Source organism: Glycine max, chromosome 20, assembly GCF_000004515.6.
Source record: "Glycine max cultivar Williams 82 chromosome 20, Glycine_max_v4.0, whole genome shotgun sequence".
Classification (NCBI taxonomy): Eukaryota; Viridiplantae; Streptophyta; class Magnoliopsida; order Fabales; family Fabaceae; genus Glycine; species Glycine max.
The window spans coordinates 47,760,298-47,779,175 of NC_038256.2; the positions used below are offsets into that span (position 1 = coordinate 47,760,298).

Here is an 18,878-nt window from a genome sequence, read left to right on the forward strand (position 1 = left end):
TAAATTATTACACGTTCTATTGATCGCCTGCTAAAGCATCACGAGAAGCATTTAAAGAAGTGCATTCTTTCCAAATTCAATTAAATGAATTCCACATTTGATGATGCATCTTGTAGAAGACTCCAATAATTCTCTAGCCATCCAATTCCCCATGGAAACTGCACTTTGGCTTAAGAAGATACCATTCAAATGGGGTATTAAATTGTCCAACCCGACGACAACTCAAACTATAGTTCTACCAGAATACATGTGGCTGCTAAAAGTTTGTAGGTTCAGTGTGAAAATAAGGTGTTACAGAACATATTTTAAGAATAGTCAGACTAAAATTTAAGAAAGCCAAAGTTTCTTCTTCCCCGCCCCTCTTTCCCTTCTCAACTCAACAAGTTAATAGAAGGAATAACCAACAAAATTACACAAGAACCACCTCAAGCATTTGGAAGCTCACCACAGTCACTGATGGTCACCTTCTTTGTAGGACGGTCACCCCTATCTGTCTCCTGTGATTCGATCAACCTAACAATATCCATGCCTTCCAAAACTTGCCCAAATACTACATGTCTCTGATCCAGCCAAGGTGTCTGCCAATTCATCAAACAAGTTCAATATGTCAAGACTCAAAACAAAGATACAATTTCAACCTTATTTTACTAGACAAGTAGATATTAAGAGTTTTTAACATTTCATCATAAATATTAATCAAATGATAGTCTGTGGACAGCATGTGGTTCTTTAATTACAATTATAACTTATAATCAATGTCACAATCTTATGACCTGCTCCCAAGCTAGATAGCGAGTAGAATACTCATCAGAGGGATCGGGGCAAGATTGTGGCAACATTTTTTTTATCTTGTGAGCTCGGTTTTCCAAATTGGGTTGTGCAATCTGGTCTTCCCTGAATGCTTTTTAGCCTTTCGTTTTGCCCTAAATCAGTGTTTTCTCCCCCATTCTCAGACCTACAAACCTCATACAACCCATCCCATTCTCTCTCCCTCTTTGAATATATCATTGTCTCTCTCAATTCCTTGGTTCTGATTTCTGAATTTGTTTGTTGCTGTGCATTCAGACTTGCTGTGACTGTGAGCACACTGTCTGTCTTGCACTCTGATTTCTGAATCTCTCAAGCCTCGACCCTCTCTCTGCTGTGAGCATGAGTGCTAGTAGACTAGTAGTGGATGTTATGGACTTATGTTTATGAAATTTCAGTTTTAAGTTTGCTTCAATGTTTATCACTCATGGTTTTTTTTTCTCCATACTTTCTCTGTATATATTTACATATATATTAGTATAAATATATAACTTTACATTTTGGTAGGATCTTATGATCCTACGTTTTACGATCTTGCTAAGTAGAATCTTGATCTTGACAACATTGATTAAAATTGTTATTTTCTATATTTGAGGTTTTCACAGATGAAACCGGTTATCTTTATCAAAATTGCACAAAAAAAATAGGCAAATGTTGGTGAAAGTGAAGATCGGGCTCATTTGACATGCATACACAAGAACCATGTGAGTTTTTTAAAGGCAGGAATGATAAAGTTAGAAATAAAGCATATTTCTCATTTAATCCTCTTATGTGGCATGCTGTTATGAAGAAGAGGAATACACCTACCTTGACAGTGCATATGAAAAACTGACTCCCATTTGTGTTGGGTCCTGCATTTGCCATGCTAACAACACCCGGTCCAGTGTGAGACACTAGAGATATTGTATTGTAAATATCAGCATAATTAATTAAAGAGTAGCACTGAAATTGAAATTGAAATTGAAATTGAGTGACTAACAATTAAAATTCTCATCTTTGAAAGTACGACCATATATACTTTTGCCTCCAGTTCCCTGCGAGGAAGGAAATGATTGTTGTTAGAATGGAGAATGGGGAGGATGAGAAAGCATAAAGCAAAAAACATACATTTCCTTTGTCAAAGTCTCCTCCTTGAATCATGAAATCCTTGATGACACGATGGAAGGTGGAGCCCTTATAGCCAAAGCCCTTCTCTCCAGTACAAAGGGCACGGAAGTTCTCGGCCGTTTGGGGGACATCGTCGCCGTACAGTCCAATCACAATACGTCCCACAAGCTTCCCAACTGGATTTCCAATACTGACGTCAAAGAATACTTTCTGAGTCACTTTTGACTGCGCACTCACTGCCTCGTCCGACGAAGAACTCGCCCGAACCCGAACCCTAACCCTTCCAATTCCTTTTCTTTCTCTCACACCCACTGCCACTCCAGAACAACCTCCAAACCCCCCCATAACCTTCAGCTTATTAGGATTAGGGTTACACTTACGCAGCTGCAAACCTCTGCTCTCTCCAACATTTGACTGCCAACACAACACACACAAATGAACCCTATCATTAATAATAATATTCATTTCAACAAAAACTAATTACCAGTCTCAGTGTTGCACTTGTACTTGTAAACGCAGCCGCCATGGTCACGGTCATGGATTCACTCTAACTAGACCCACTAATGCCACTCCCAGAGGATTGATATATTATCTCAAACTCATCTCTGCCACATCTGAAATTACTATCGTATCCCTCCAACATAAAAATATCAATTCCAATGTCTTCAAAATTAAAAATCACTCCACATTCACTGGTTAGACAGAAAGTTTATAGGCTGTATTTATTATTTAATAAGATTAATTGATAAATTAACTAATAGATTCACATCATCATGTAACTATCTAATTATTTTAAATGTTTTTTTAATAGATGAAAGGTCTAATGATTAAAATAAGATAAAAAAAAAAATCCAGGAAGTCTTTAAATGATGTAAAATGATATACTTATTAGTATAAAAATAATAATTCTCTTTCAGAAACCTCCAAGAAAATTCTAGCAACAAGTATCAGTCATCCCTATTATAGTAACTCAACTTTCATAGTAAATATTTTTTTTTAGTAATTGCAGAGAAATGCGATACTTTTTAAAATTTTGCCCAAAACAAGATGAGTTTTCTTTTTAAAGTAGAAATATACGGAGATAAGTTATAATTGGGCGATACGTTATAATTTCTTCAAAAAGTAAATATTTTATTTTTATTTTTATTAAATTTGTGTATATAATGGTGACTTGTATAGTTATATTAAATATTTAAATGAAGAGTTTTTCTATACATAACAGTTGTATGGAACTTAAGTAGCATGGCCTATAATAAAGGTTATCTATAGTTTATAAAAAAGAAATGACTTTTATTTTTTATTATTTTTTACTAAAATTGTAACTTTTTATATATGGTTTCTTTTTTATTTTTTAAAATTATAATATCATTTTTATATTTTTCTTCTCATTGTCATTTAATGATATGCATAGTTTTTCACTGTTAAGATAAATATTTATAAAATTTACAATCATATTTATATACTTATAAATACTTTTTTATTTATAATCAATTCAAAAAAATAAAGTCATTTTACCACCTCCACACAAATCATTTTCTAGAAAATATTTAAAACATTGTTTTCCTCTTTAACAAATGAGAGTTAAAATAATTAATTGATGCAATTGTTAAGATTTTGTTTTTATTTTGATCGTCGTATTGAGATATTGAGAACCAATAGAAGAAAAAAAAAGATAATTGAAAAGCTAAATAATATTCAAAGATCCAATGGCCAGATCATGATTGCACCGTCATACGCTTAGCATCAAACAGTTGACGCCTCTTGGAAACAAGTTCAATGGATACAAGCGCTTATCATAGACAATATACTGATAAACAACAGTTAAATTATGTTCATTCTGGTTGGTAATTTTATGCCTGCCCTCTTCAGAAGTTCAACTGAAGCCTGTTTTGCCTTCAAAATAACTTCTTCCTGTCACATAATTCACACACACATCAATTGAATAATGTTGGACTCTAGCTCAACTCAATTGTACTATGTTTGGATGTGTGAATCAAAAGGAGGAGAAAATAGGTGAAAAGGAAAGAAGAAAATAAAGATGAATGATCTTTTCTTGTGAAACCCACAAAATAAAATACTCCTCTCGAGGCATGAAAGTTGGGGATCGAGGAAGCCTTTATTTATATTCTAGTTTTTTTGAAGAATTAAATAACTTTTTAGAACATAAAAGTTAAAAAATATATATGCTAAAAAATAGAGTAACAAATTTAAATTATTCTTATATATTTTATCTATTTTTCACTCATCCAAATAAATTGGATCCTTCTATTTTTTTTCTTCTTATTTCTTTTCCCCCTATTTCCTTCCTTATTCAAATAATAAACCAAGTTCATCAAGCTAATTATAGGATGGAGTGGAGTCTCGATATAATATAGAAATGGTTCATATCCTACATAAGAAAAATGCTTCAATAAAATACCTCGTCCACATATATAATCTTCTTGTTCTTCATTATCCATAATCCATTGCACATGACGGAAACCACATTTTCTGATCGCATACAATACACTAAGCTAGAAATGCTGCATATTGTTTAGACAGTAAATGTGTTAACTCGAAAGAGTCTTTGGATGGCGTGATGGTAAAAGAGAGCTGAATGCAGCCAACCAGGATTGCAATAGAAAGGAACTTCCGCTACAAAGCCTCAAAATTGTTTTATATAAAGCATTGTAAAGCATAATCGTCATATAATTTCATACTCACACAACTAGATCACACTCATTTTATTCAAAAACAAGTCATTAAAAAGGTCTGTATAATGAACCAAAAATACCAATTAAGTAATGAGTTCGTACCAGTCATGAACAGGAACCATAGACCAAGACGAAGGATCCACTACAACAATGTCAGCCTATTAAATGACAAGTACAAACATCGTCAGCTTCTGTTGCGAGCAAAGAAATAGCAAAAAATGCTACGTTATCATCAACAGAAGATTTGGTCATGAAACATATTAAAGAAAGAAGGATATTGCATAAGAATTGACCAGGGAAGCCAGCAAAGAATTGGTCACATTTAATTGAATGCAATAGATTTTACGCAAGTTTTTTTTTCTTCCCTTACGTTTTGATGAATTTTTCACCATAGGTCCATATGATGTTGAAAATTTTCCTATTTATTTTCATTGTTCGCTGGAGTTCACAAAATAAAACATCGTAACTGTCAACATATACAAAGTTTTTCATGTTTCAATTGTGCTTTATGTGCAATAAAATGTAGCAAGGATCAATTGTGATGAATTGTCCACACACCACATTTCTCGACTTTGAATTCAATGTCTATAGTATGTACTGTGTTTAACAGAGAGTAATCTCATATTTAGTCCCAGTAAACAGGGGAAGAGAAACCATAATAATTACAATGAGAAGAGAAAGAGAAACGCAAATAATGAGAACCAATACCAACCTTTTTCCCAACCTCAAGAGAACCTAGTTCATCATCCCATAATACTGACTTTGCACCATTGACAGTAACCATCCTAAGAATAGTTTCAGCAGGCAATGCAGTTGGATCTGTAGTTCCATTAGCATAAACTCCCCGTCCTTTGTTAATTAGAGAAGCTAGGTACATTTCGTCAACTGCAAATATAATTTATTAATGAAAATTTCCACCCAGTACAATGTACTTGGTATTTTATAGAATGTGTACTGCCCAGTATTCTCCATCCGAGCAAGAGACTCCCGCAACTTTACGGTCTGGTGAGGGTTTGATGTACAGTCTTACATGAACCTATGACCTATCCCACCTTGGGCGGGTAGATTGTTTCCTTGTTCTATTTAATACTATATTGAAAATAAAAATTCTTCACATAACAAACCAAATTTGCATACATGACTATGAGTGATGATGAGCTAACTAAATAGTAAATACTAATGTGGAATTATTGAATTTAGTGAAATTATAAAAAACAAATAAGAAAGAATTCAAAGTTTAGAGTTAAGATGAACCGATGCTCATGCGATTGTTTGATGGGGCCCCATCTGTTCCCAGGGAGACACAGATGCCAGCATCAAGCATCTCCCTTACTGGTGCAAATCCAAGCATTCGCATTGCAGCAGCAGGACAGTGAGACACTTTGACCCCTGCTCGTGAAAGAAGAGATATCTGAAAAAATGTTATGCCGCAATAATTAATGTTCATCACACTAACTCGTGGATTCCTTATCATTCCAATAAAGTTTTTAAACACAGCCTAGGAAAAATTAGTTCGATTCCAGATTCCTCTACGTGTGGACTATATCATATTTTTCTCTATCTCTTTTGTCTTGCCAATTGGAAAATAACTCAAATAAAAACCTAACAACAAGAAGAGAAAATATGTTTTATGACGTGAAATTTTTCCATTTAAGGAATAAAGGGTAAGAAGCAGAAGATGGTATGGGTGATTTCAATCCCGGATATATTATTGGTAGGTGATATGTAGTTCTACCAGAAATCCTCATTAGGGTTGGTGATGTTCTTTAACCTTGCATGGGGTAAGCCTTTCCCTAATCTTACTTTCCTTTCCTTCCTCTGCCAAAGTACTCTCAGTTCTTTACTCAGAGTCTTTAATTGGTTCCATTTGAATGGTTGCCTTAAGAAATCAATGAATTTTTTTTACTTTACCCTTGATATTAACAGTGACAATCATATTTTGACTATTTCAGAAATGGATAATCCAAATTTTTTTTTTTCTTATGCTATTTAAAGCTAAGGTATTAACTAACATTTAAATATAGAAGAGTCAAAATCACAAATTCAATAGCATGTTGCAGCAGAGGATAATGCTTCAGAGGTTGAAAATATGTGTTGGTCCAAGTAGAAAGGACTCAGATTTTAGATACATGGTTTTGGTTTCGATCCAAAATCCATATACATGGGAAAAAAATATTGAGAAGAGTGTCTAGCTTGTTTGGTTGCATATAGACAATAATGGATTAGGTTCTGCTAAAAGGGTAGTGGCAAAAAAAAACAAAACAAAATTACCTCATTATTATCGATCCAAACTGAGTGAGCTGCTAACAGATTGTTTTGAAGGAAATTTATCTTGTCCAAGTATGTAACAGTTCCGTGATCTATTTTGTGAACATCCATAACTAGTTGGTTCTCATGTGGTATCTCTGCAACATGCTAAAATGATTGCAAATTCAATCACCACAATGTGAGGAGAAGTTAAAAAGTGTGATAGAACATGGGGGCGTGGGGTACCATACCATGTGTATTCCAGTATTGAGTTGTGTTGCAGCATCTCTTGTTTGAATAAGTAAGCGAGGAGTAGAGTTCATGATTTGCCTAATCGCGAACCAGATTCTGATGCGGCCTTGGGCTGTATTGTGGTACTTGTGATAATTGTCCTTTTGAGACTGCAGATGAAGGGCAGAAGAAAGTCAGTGAAAAGAAATGAATGAATTGGATTGGGGGAGAGAGAGAGAGACCTGAATGCATTGGTGAGTGGTTCGAGTGGCCCAGGATGGGGGCAAACCGTGGCCAGAGTCCATGGTTGATTGGGTTAAGCAAGCTCGCAAACCCAGTAAGCCAACTGCTCTAGCCATCCCAGAAACATGCTGGCCCCCAGCTTCCGCAAAACAGGTTACACCGGAGTGAATGAGTTCAATCCCACAAAGCAAAGTAGAGAGGTACGAATCCTGTTCGCTCATGTTCGATTCGTAAGGCCAGATGCGCTCATGCAGCCAGGTCATTAAATCCACATCGTCTGCTATGCCTCTGGCCATTTGTTGGGAGCTATGAACGTGGGTGTTAATAAATCCTGGGAGTAAGATATGTCCGCTCAGATCAACAATACTGTCGGCGACATCAGAAAACTCCGCAAGGATATCAGCAGATTGTCCGATTGCTTTGATTTTATCATGTTCAACCACGATTCCCCCGTCCCTATACACTCGCTGCTCCTCGTCCATCGTTATGATCATACCACCGTGCAGCACACTCACACCAACCACCTCTTTCTCTTCCTCTCTCTCCATCATCCACTTCTCTCTCTCTCTCTCTCAAGTTGAGGGTGATTTGATATCATATTAGTTGTTCTCTTGCGAGATACTGATACATGTTCATTTCTATCAAACCAAAACTAAATTTCTAAACTACTCAAAGTAATTTTTAATTATAAAATATCATTTAGGAAAAATGCATGTTATATACCATTGGTGATGTATTTACTTAAATATTAATAATGAACATAATAAAGTTTTATAATATATATTTTTAACATTAAATTTGAAATAATCACCTTTCTTTTGTTTAGTAACTTCTAATAAATTTTATTTATATGAAAAGCTAAATATGCAATAAATATTTATAATCGATCAATATAATATTTAACAATTATTTGTGATAATCATTTAACACTAGTGTACAATCATTTTTATCACTTGTAAATGATGGATTGAAACTAAGTAAGAATATGCATTCATTTTTATCATGGATTGAAACTAAATAAGAATATGTATTTTTAAATACATGTTTCACATTATTTACATTTTAAAAAAATACATATTTTGAATGTAAAATAAAGATATGTAAATTAACTATAAGAAAGAAAGAACTACAGCACATATTAATTAATATAGTATAATCATGTCCTTCTTCTAGTTATGGACGCAACATTACCACCAAACAAATCATCAATTAAAGCTCAATGTCCTTGGATTGATACTTGATATATTTGTCAATATGTTTAGTTGATTTTAAATGTTGTTTGAATCTTCCAACAAAGGAGTGTTATGCCAGGATCACCAAAGCTGATATTGAAATCCTGAGTTTAGACTGGAGTTGTTCATCACTCACCATCCAAGTACATTGAGTTTTGTGTATTTCTTCAAACATGGCATTGAAGCACTTAAACCTTTTCTTCACAAGTTGTTTGGACACCTTGTTCCTAGTCAACTACAAACCCTCTGGCTTAAGGCACTGTAATACCTTACTCCAAGTTTTTCTCTGATAACACTTATGGTACAACCTCAACCCCGATTGTCTCCTCCTACACCAATTGGCACCCATCAATTCATGAAGCTCTACACACCCTTTGACCTTTTGCACTATGTATCTCCCATTGTTCATTAGAAAAAAATAGTGTAAAGCAAGATCCCTATACAACTTTTATTTCCTTTCTACATTTGCATCCAAGGTCCATGATGGTCATCAATTGACCAGTAAAAGGTGAATTCTTGGGCGTCCCTACATCTTCCACTTCTTCATGAACGGATTTGTGATTTTGAATCTCAATCCCTTCAATGTTGACACCTTGACCTTGCTCGAATACTTGCTCCAAGGTATCTTTGTACTCACATGCATATTTAAGATAATTCATAACATAACGAGTTAAGGGATGAATTGCACTGTTAAGGACATGAATCCTTTCATTATCATTCTTGATGGAGTTTTTCAAATCACAAAACATGGCGACAATAGCCTCTATTATCATGTCCTTTGTAGTGGTTGTCTCATACGCTAGCTCTTTTGTACACGGCTCCAAATAAAACTCCCCAACAATGTCTTCCCTTAAAGTCATGAACATATCCAGAAATTTGAATAATTTCTTTGTTGACCATTTCGTTAAAACTTCACCTTGTGCAAAGTTAAGTAAATGAATGAAGACGTGTCGTGCAAGATCACAAAATAATTTTTGAGATATAGAGGGTTGATTAAGGAACAGAGTCATAAAGCCTTTGTTCAGTGTTGAAAAGCACAGTGGTGCAATGCCAAATCACTTGGTTCCATGTTGTAATTTCTCCTTCGAGCGATTCCCATGGCATTTTGTACACATCTTCCATTTTCATGTTCCTATGCCCAAATCTTTGCAATTCAATTTTAAAATCACCTTGCCTAAAATTGGCAAAAGCCATGCAACATTCGATCTTGTAACCAGTTGCAATCATGGTAGTGCTGATCTTGTTAAAAATGGAGATTTTTTGGGTAGAGAAATTAAAAGGGAACTCTTGATTATCCTGATCCTGTCCCAGAGGAGGGTACTTAGTGGGAATGGCAGACAAACTAGAACGAGAACTAAAAAAGAATGATTTCTTTCGTGTTTTTTTTTTGGGGGGTCCTCTAAAAGAGAACAAAGGTCTTTCTCTAACAAGGACATTGTTTTTTCTAGGATAGAACTAGTTTGGTCCAAGGCAATGTTACATGTATTGCATGTGGAAAGCTTGAAGATGTGATCCACAACATTTAGGAAGGACTTGTCATCTTTTGGCTCTTCCCCAAACTTGTTTCTCCCACTATTGTATTTATTCACCATACGTTCTAACAGATTGGGCAACACATGAACACAATCAAGAACATGTTCCCCACTACTAAGGAGAAAAGCATCAACATATTCCACAACTTGCCACACCTCCTCCTTTTTCCCTTCTGTTATCCCAACATCATTGTTTTGTGATGATATGTCCATCCCCTTTTTTCATTAATTTTTGTTTATTGTTGTCTTCTTTATACTCTCAATAGAATATGGGATTTGAGAGACATACTCAAGAGAAACACCACATTTGAGGTGAGATATATACAAACAAAGTAATTCCTTTTTCATTTTTCTTTCATTTCATTGCTCACCTCTCCACATCCAAATCTTAATCTAAGGATTGAATTGAAAAATGAAATGACAAAGATGTATCCTATCTCCATTGTTAATTAGGATGTCACTTTGATCTTAATTTGCCCATCTAATCTACCTTGATTATTTTTCTTTTCTATTTTTTATTTTACTTTTCACCTATTTTTATAGAGGTGGCTTGCAGTGTCTTAACAGCTAACCCAAATAGAAAAACATTATGTTCTTTGTGACCAATGTATACATGTCAATTAATGCCACATTCTTACTTTTAGTTTTACCCTTCTATATTTTTACTTTTACTTTTACTGAGTGTGGTTAGCCTACACAATTAAATTATATATGTTTGTGTTCAAAGTTTAAGGTCCACCCTCCCATTACTTAAAATTGTTTAACAAAATGCAAAGTACTATTTACAACTCTGGGGAACAATGCTAGTATACATGTTTTATTTCTACCACCAACAGATATAACTCTCAAGCAGTTTTCCATCTTCATACTTAGGTCCTAAAACTTTAAAATAACTCATCCTTTCATTTTAGTAAAAATAGATAATAAAAATTATGATATTTATATTTTCTTTTTTACCGGGTTACCAATCTGTTAACTATATAACACATTCACTTTGCTTTCCTTATTATTATGTTATTATTTCTTTAATTTTATTGTTGTTTAACCCCCCGTGTATGTGTAATTGTTTTTCCTTACTAGAAAACAAAAAGGCTAACATGCAGATGTCGTAGATCGATGTTTAAAAGCTAATGATATAAGCAAATATACCTGCTAAGTATGTTTTGACTGTTTTAAGCACTCGCATTTAATATTGTCCATCCATTTATGTTTTTTTAGAAATTTTGTGGCATATTTATGAAGTTCAAGGTACCAACTTTTAAATACGTGTTTCAGAATTTATTAGGAGCATGTTCATTATTTTTCTTGGCCTTTTAGGATTCTAATTTGATTGCAAATGAAGTTATTATTTACTATTTTTTATACTAAACTAATGATCCTAGAAATGTTGATGATAATAGATTAGAGTGGTTGTAATAATCTTGATCATCGACACTATCGTAAATAACTTGAAAATATTAACGTGGAAGAGTTCAACCTTCTCTTATCTATTCATTCTCTTGAAACTCAATTATTAATGGGATAAGTCGTAGAACAAGTATTTATAAAATATATTAACTCTAATGTAAATTATGTTTTCAATTATTACACTTTTGGTAAAATTATGTTTTAGTCTCTCAAATTTAATGTTGGTTAATTTGATCCCAAACTTTTATAAAAATAATGATTTTCATTCTTCTCTATGAAAACTATTTGTAAGAAGGGGCAAAAATAACAATTTTTTATAAATTTTTTTAAAAAAAAACTAAAACCATATTTTTTACTTGAAGGACTTTCCTTTACATGCCTAGTTGTTAGGAACTACACTATAATCTACACATTACATGTACAAAGCCCATGATTAAATAACACTATTAATAGACTCAAAGTATCATTCAATCAATAATGATTTTAATCCGTTTTTCACAAACCAAAAACCACAATATATAATTGATTAATGTCTGTAAAAATCAACAAAATAAATTAAATCTATTGAAATATTACATAGACTAGTTTAAAAAAATTATTATTATAAAATAAATATTTATGATATACTGTAGTATTTAGGTGTAAAAAAAAAAAACAGAAAGTAGTAGTATAGAAAATGAAAATGAAAATAAAAATATAGATTGGGATCCACTCCGAAACCCCCTGGTTGTTTCGGAAATGCTGTCCGCTCCAAGTCCCAGTCGCAGGTCAGGTCCAAGTGTGTGAAAGCTCGCTCAAGTGGGAACACTAAACTTAACCTGTACAGTAGTATTCTGTTGTACGCGCAAAACCATGGCAATTAGCGACCTCTCTTTATAATAGATTTTCTGCCATCCCACCAAACCAAGAAGAAATTCAAGAATCTGTTTTAGGATTGGAAGATGAGGCTTTGATTGATTTCGTAGATCAAGGAGGAAAGTGGAATGGGTTGTTTTTCGTGCTTCGATTCGCGGGAGGACGAGAAGCTGAATCCCAATCCTCAGCAGGAAAACCACCAGCATGAACATGAACATGAACATGATCTTAAGCCCCCTGTTCCTTCTCGTATATCCAGATTGCCGCCCTCTGCCTCTGCCTCTGCCTCTGCCTCTGGTTAGTTATTTTTAATTAAATTATTGATCTGATCTGATGGCATGATATTGAAATCAGATCCCGCATGATTCTAAGTTGTTGTTTGTTTGCAGCAGTAGGAGCAGACAAGCTACGCTCAACAACAAGTAATGGTAATGGAGAGTCCACTGCTGTTCAAATTGCGGCTCAAACATTCAGTTTCCGTGAGCTTGCAGCCGCAACGAAAAACTTCAGGCCCCAATCCTTTTTGGGTGAAGGTGGTTTTGGAAGGGTCTACAAGGGCCGCCTGGAAACCACCGGTCAGGTTGTGGCTGTTAAACAGTTAGACAGAAACGGTCTTCAGGGTAATCGGGAATTCCTCGTCGAGGTTCTCATGCTCAGTCTTCTACACCACCCTAATCTTGTCAATCTCATTGGATACTGTGCCGATGGGGACCAACGCCTCTTAGTTTATGAATTTATGCCTTTTGGATCTTTGGAGGACCACCTTCATGGTATGTATGCCTCTTAGTTTAACTCTCTTCCTTCAGCGATTATATTAACTTATGCTTTACCAAACACTTTCTCTTATGCTTCCATTTTACACAATCTAACATCTCATTTTAAATTATCCTATACTTTAAATTATCACCATATATACTTATAATTAACTTCTTTGAAATTAAATCCTGTAGTATTCTCGGACATATTAGTCTTTCTATTTTAGAATCTCATTTCTCGTCAATGAGTGGTCTGTTCTTGCAAGGTGTAACCTTGGATAAGTTTTTCTGCCTTTGTTCTCGACAGTCTATGTTGTTTATTTTTCTTGCATATCTACTTAAAAAGAAATTTTACCTTTTGGTGATTTTAACTATTCCACAATATTTTGTCTTGAGTTTATTATGGTGATAAAGAATTGTCTATAGGGTTTTGCCCTTTAACGGGAATACCAAACACTTATGCAGCTATGTTTATCAAGTTATGTGCTTCTGGTTGCTGATAAAAAAAAATGTGCTTCTGGTTATTATTTTCCATGTTTTGCCTCTATACAGTATATGATTATAGCCGTTAAGAATTCTTGATTTTGCCATTTCACTGTTGTGAAAGTTTCTTCTGTCACAAGGAAGCTATACAATTCTGGACAACTGGGTGGTCCGATCTTGATTTGAGCAAGCAGCTTGCTCAATAAATCATCTGCAGCACTGATTGAGATCATTTCTTGTGTTTTTTCTCATTAATCTGTGCTTATTAATGGAAAATGATGCAGCAGTTTAAGAGGCTGCTATAAAAATAAAATTGAATTTTACTTTTAAGTCTTAATATAACTTGGTAGCTTTTGTTGTTTCATATTCTGTTACTCTCTCTCTCTCTCTCTCTCTCTCTCTCTCTCTCTCTCCGTGCCTTGATTTTTTCCATCTGATTTTTATCTAGTGAAGTAGGAGGTCTGTGTAAAATTAAAATTTACTTTATTTCTTGTGCTTATGGAGCCAGGCTTTTTGATAGAGAAAACTAAATATCAGTTCAGTCTGAAGAGAAGTAGGAGGGCCTAATGATTCTTCCATGATTCCATCTAAAAATAAAAACAAAATTTATGTTAAAACTTTAAAATGTGAAGAGAAAGATATTTTTCAAGCTATGAGTTAAACCTAGGGTGCTAAACTTGTTAAAATTATGAGATAAATTCATATTTTAATTCGAATAATTATATTTGAGCAGGGCCTGACCGCTCTGATTAATATTTTTTTCAGAGTCTAAATTTGGCCTGGAAGCCATTATAGGAATTTTGGCAGTGAAGATACTACATTAATTGTTTTAGCCTTCTTAATTTCCAATTAGTTTTACAAGAGATGTACAGAGGATGTGAATGTGAATAAAATTTGAAAGGAGACACATGATAAGAACCTTGGGAGAATCATACCACAAAAGCTAGTTGTTGTAGTTGGAGAACCCAAAGCTTAATCCCATACTTCGAATGTGAGACTCAAGTCCCATACCTTGCAATTGGACCCTAACATCCCACCATAATATGCAGCCCCAATGTCCATGTAGGCTGGCTGTGATTAGCCCTTTAACTATTCCCCGGCAAACACTGCAGTGTTGGCATCACTACCTCACTGCTTGTTTGTAGCTGAGAGACATGGTGGAAGGCTCTGATACCAGTTAGGTAGAACCTGCAGGGATTCTACCATGCCATTGGTGTTTCGAGAGATCAACAAATCTCCAATATTTCAAATTCCCAAATTGTTCTTGTTGTTCAATAGTGGAATTCCTCTCTTTTTTATAGAAGAGGCAACCTAAGTCTTATCTAAAATAAGCAAATAAGATAAGTAGATAATCCTAGAATAGGAAATCCTAAAAGATACTATTATTTAAGTCACTCACTCATTCAATGCATGCAATCTAATTAGCTATTTAATTGGTCTGCTTCCATTCTTTTATAAAGGCTTCACAAATTCAGATATAACTAATAATTTTGCTTTATAAGAACACTATATATAATCTATATGATATATTGAAGTAATTTTTCATTGTCTCTAAATCTTACAATTCAATACAAATTATGATTCGCATTTAAAAAATTAGCTCAGTGATTCACGATTTGATAACCTTGTTTAAGCATGTCAAAATAACAGAACCTATCGGCTTCTTCCTATTTATTAGCTGCTGTGTCCATTCTTTTCGGGTTTTGCCCTCTTTTACGTGTAATGTACAGTGGGTGTAACAACACATCGACAATGTAGGATCTGGAACCTACGCATTAACTGGATTTCTAGGTTGAAAGAAAATAATATAAAGGAGAGGTAACCATTGTATATTCATTATGGTCTTCAAATTGCTATAAGAGATATTATAGAATAGAAGATTTTGTGTCTAATGAGTCATGACTGGTGAAACATCCACACCATGAATTTATCCAGAAGGGTGGAGCAAAGCCTCTTCCACCCATTCAAGGTGCTGCTGCTTTGGCTCCTTCAAGAGAGACACACAGAAAAGAATAAAGTTGTCACCCTGTGAAGTTTATTTTTCATTCATGATGCATATACATGCTATATAGTGGCTGTTTAAATCTAAAAGCTTTTTGTAATAAAACCTAATCAACTTAGTGTTTGGATTAGCTTTCCATGTTAATGCAAGTTTTGGAAAAGGAATGCAATACATACAGACCATGCTATTTTCTGCTGGAAAATTTTTCCTTGTTATCGTATCTGTCTTCTTATGATTGACTAGCATCTCTAAACTTTGGGTAGAGTGGAAATACATTATTACCTTAAACATAATGCAGTTATGCTGATAATAACTAATGTTTAATCATTATTTATGAACTGGAGTGCAGATCTTCCCCCGGACAAGGAACCATTAGATTGGAACACCAGGATGAAAATAGCTGCTGGGGCAGCAAAAGGATTGGAATACCTTCACGACAAAGCAAACCCTCCTGTCATTTATAGAGACTTCAAATCATCTAATATATTACTTGATGAAGGTTATCATCCAAAGCTTTCAGACTTTGGTCTTGCAAAGCTTGGTCCAGTTGGTGACAAATCACACGTTTCAACCCGTGTCATGGGAACTTATGGTTACTGTGCCCCAGAATATGCTATGACTGGACAGCTGACTGTGAAGTCTGATGTATATAGTTTTGGGGTAGTCTTCTTGGAGCTGATTACTGGCCGTAAAGCCATTGACAGCACTCGACCCCATGGAGAACAAAACCTTGTCACATGGGTAGCCCTCTAATCTTTGCTTGTCTTTATTAGTTTGGCATGCATTAACTTATGCATACATAACTATGGGGGGTGGTAATGGTAGTTTTATTTGTTTGAGCAGGCACGTCCACTGTTCAGTGACCGCAGGAAGTTTCCAAAGTTAGCAGATCCACAGCTGCAGGGACGGTATCCCATGCGGGGTCTTTACCAAGCTCTAGCTGTGGCATCAATGTGCATTCAAGAACAGGCTGCAGCACGTCCACTCATTGGGGATGTGGTGACAGCCCTTTCTTTTCTGGCCAACCAGGCATATGACCATAGGGGAGCTGGTGATGATAAAAAGAACAGGGATGATAAAGGTGGAAGAATATTGAAAAATGATGTAGGTGGAGGATCTGGACGCAGATGGGATTTGGAAGGATCTGAGAAAGATGACTCCCCACGTGAAACTGCAAGGATGTTAAACAACAGGGATCTTGATAGAGAACGTGCCGTGGCTGAAGCCAAGATATGGGGAGAGAATTGGAGAGAAAAAAGACGACAAAGTGCGCAGGGCAGTTTTGATGGTTCTAACGCTTAGTCTCGATTGTACAATTCCCATACGCGTCTTCTGTATCTCAGCTGTGCCCCAGGTGGAGCTTTTTGGGAGCTCATCTTTCATAAAGCTGGTGTAGGACAAGTCTGAAAGGCCGTTTTGGCCATTTACTAGGTTCTGTTTTGTTTAGAATTTGTCTTGTGGCCATTTCTTGCAGTGGCTGCAACCAAACATAATGAACCGGGTACCAAAATCTTTTCTACATCAGCCTTTTATGCACTTAGTTTTCTTTTATTTATTTTCATTTACAGAGTGTACACAAGCATATTGGAGTTGGAGAGTGTACATTATTTGCTAGAACTAGGAGGTCAAGGTTATGAGGACCGACGCTTTCTGAAAATGCTGCAAGGACAAAAATGCTTGTTCCAACTAATTTAGGTTTTTTTTTTTTTTAGCTAAAATACGAGAATCCAAGATTCTTTGTAATTTTTTCATGGTAATCTTAGCTGTTAGCAATAAACTTTAGCATAACTAAAATGCAATTGTATTCAATTCGATTGTTTGACAGGAAAATTTATTTAAAACAGTAATAATAATTCTTTTTCTTTTTTTGAAAGAGGCTGGCAGATGCATAAGAAAGGTGGGCACATCCCATGTCAAGGAAATGAGAACCTATATTGAAGCAAAAGATCAATAATAATTCATTTGATTAACCTATAAAAAAATTGCCGTGTTATTCCTTTGAGAGTAATAATTTTTGGACATTTCACCTTTCCAAATAAATAATTCTTTGAAATTGTTTTCAAAATATTATTTGAGACTACTATGAATAAAAGCAAGATCATAATTTAATTAAAAAAAGAAAAATCTAAGAAGAAAATGAGATGGATCATTGGCTCTTGGCAAATAAAGCCATAAACAGAAGCAAAGCACAATCTAAAAAAAATTAAAATATGATATTTATATTTGAGCAAATCATTCTTTTAATCAACAATGACTTGAAATTGTGATTAAGGATGCTTATGGGAAAGAGTAATCCTTTGAACTTGAAGTAACCTAATCCGACCTAAATATTTTGGTTCAATTCTTTTGGGTTCAAATAGAATTCAACCCAACTTGATCAAATATGCTCTTCAAGTTAGGCAACATGTCTTATTGTTGAACCCGCAAATCTAATCCAACTCATTGATGACAAAATTTTTATTTTAATTTATTATTTATATAAAAAGAAAGAGATGTAACACATGTTTATGAACACGTGTGATCCATCAACCAAATTTATTGTGCTTATATTAAATGAGATAACTTTTTTGTCTCAATTTTATTTCACAACCATTTAACATGTGTTTATCAAAATGATAAGGAAAATTAATTTTTTTAGGAAATTTAAAATAATTTTAATTGTTTGTACCCAAATGACTTGACCTAAACCAACTTGTTAGTGACTAAGTTGGTTTGAGTTGTATTTAGAAGAAAAATATATATAAATTCAACCCAACTTAAACTATTCTAATCACTTCGAATAATAGGTTTGGTCAAAGTCGATCTGAATTGACTTATGAACATCCATAATTACATTTATCGTTGAAAGCTTATTTCCTTCCTGGTCCTCCAATGGATTGGAAGGAAAGTAAACCATTAAAAAAAGAGTCAAAATTTAAAAAAGGTAAAATTAAAAATTATATTCATAGATGAACTTGGTTGACTTTTTTTAGAAAAAAAATACTAATTTAAAAATCAACTTCATCTAAGAGAGCATAGTTTCTTGAAAGCTCAACCTCTTTATAAAATGATAATCAAAACAGTTGGTAAAATGGAACTCTTTAAGTACAAACTTCACAATTAAGATAGGAAACTAGGTATTGTTGTAGTTGATTTTTAAATTAGGTATATGCTAATCAAAATAGTTGACAAAGAACTCTGAAAAAGTATAAACTTCACTTAATTTTAAAAACAATTTTTTTTTTATTGACTTTAGATTGGATGTGAGAAAAGTTGTAATTTGAATTAAATATGTGAAAGCCAAG

The 18,878-nt window shown here is 34.3% G+C and overlaps 3 protein-coding genes across 5 annotated transcripts; 1 reads left to right on the plus strand and 2 right to left on the minus strand.

The window, feature by feature from the left end:
• Positions 1–2,596, minus strand: CYP10 (peptidyl-prolyl cis-trans isomerase CYP10). Of its 2 annotated transcripts, none has more exons than NM_001357090.1 (5): positions 2,422–2,596; positions 1,915–2,328; positions 1,787–1,841; positions 1,615–1,700; positions 1–578 (listed from the first exon to the last, which is right to left on the minus strand). In NM_001357090.1, exons 2-5 carry the CDS (start codon positions 2,257–2,259, stop codon positions 426–428), a joined length of 639 nt encoding a protein of 212 aa, NP_001344019.1. In that variant the 5' UTR covers positions 2,260–2,328; positions 2,422–2,596; the 3' UTR covers positions 1–425. The 2 variants fall into 2 exon arrangements, with proteins under 2 accessions (NP_001344019.1, NP_001344018.1); NM_001357089.1 differs by having other exon boundaries at positions 2,399–2,596.
• Positions 2,597–3,570: 974 nt separating this feature from the next.
• Positions 3,571–7,941, minus strand: LOC100500128 (TRZ/ATZ domain-containing protein). The gene is made up of 8 exons (NM_001250284.2): positions 7,328–7,941; positions 7,106–7,255; positions 6,879–7,022; positions 5,862–6,018; positions 5,320–5,492; positions 4,710–4,765; positions 4,334–4,436; positions 3,571–3,825 (listed from the first exon to the last, which is right to left on the minus strand). The coding sequence occupies exons 1-8, from the start codon at positions 7,877–7,879 to the stop codon at positions 3,736–3,738; spliced, it is 1,425 nt and encodes a 474-aa protein (NP_001237213.2). The 5' UTR covers positions 7,880–7,941; the 3' UTR covers positions 3,571–3,735.
• A 4,260-nt stretch (positions 7,942–12,201) lies between these two features.
• LOC100777987 (serine/threonine-protein kinase PBS1) lies at positions 12,202–17,145 on the plus strand. Of its 2 annotated transcripts, none has more exons than XM_003556537.5 (4): positions 12,202–12,651; positions 12,747–13,124; positions 15,944–16,335; positions 16,438–17,145. In XM_003556537.5, exons 1-4 carry the CDS (start codon positions 12,483–12,485, stop codon positions 16,894–16,896), a joined length of 1,398 nt encoding a protein of 465 aa, XP_003556585.1. In that variant the 5' UTR covers positions 12,202–12,482; the 3' UTR covers positions 16,897–17,145. The 2 variants fall into 2 exon arrangements, with proteins under 2 accessions (XP_003556585.1, XP_006606603.1); XM_006606540.4 differs by having other exon boundaries at positions 12,203–12,651; positions 12,744–13,124.
• The last annotated feature ends 1,733 nt before the right edge of the window (positions 17,146–18,878 follow it).

What these genes read in the sequence shown, in the direction of transcription:
- CYP10 (NM_001357089.1), bottom strand. Translation starts at nt 2,452, where the DNA reads ATGACCGTGACCATGGCGGCTGCGTTTACAAGTACAAGTGCAACACTG. An exon ending in CAAGTGCAACACTGAGACTG is followed by an intron (nt 2,329 to 2,398) that starts GTAATTAGTTTT and finishes TTGTGTTGGCAG; the next exon opens with TCAAATGTTGGAGAGAGCAG. An exon ending in GAGACTTTGACAAAGGAAAT is followed by an intron (nt 1,842 to 1,914) that starts GTATGTTTTTTG and finishes CCTTCCTCGCAG; the next exon opens with GGAACTGGAGGCAAAAGTAT.
- LOC100500128 (NM_001250284.2), bottom strand. Translation starts at nt 7,879, where the DNA reads ATGATGGAGAGAGAGGAAGAGAAAGAGGTGGTTGGTGTGAGTGTGCTG. An exon ending in CTCTTGAGGTTGGGAAAAAG is followed by an intron (nt 4,766 to 5,319) that starts GTTGGTATTGGT and finishes GTCATTTAATAG; the next exon opens with GCTGACATTGTTGTAGTGGA. An exon ending in AGATTATATATGTGGACGAG is followed by an intron (nt 3,826 to 4,333) that starts GTATTTTATTGA and finishes ATTATGTGACAG; the next exon opens with GAAGAAGTTATTTTGAAGGC.
- LOC100777987 (XM_006606540.4), top strand. Translation starts at nt 12,483, where the DNA reads ATGGGTTGTTTTTCGTGCTTCGATTCGCGGGAGGACGAGAAGCTGAAT. An exon ending in TGCCTCTGCCTCTGCCTCTG is followed by an intron (nt 12,652 to 12,743) that starts GTTAGTTATTTT and finishes GTTTGTTTGCAG; the next exon opens with CAGTAGGAGCAGACAAGCTA. An exon ending in TTTGGAGGACCACCTTCATG is followed by an intron (nt 13,125 to 15,943) that starts GTATGTATGCCT and finishes ACTGGAGTGCAG; the next exon opens with ATCTTCCCCCGGACAAGGAA.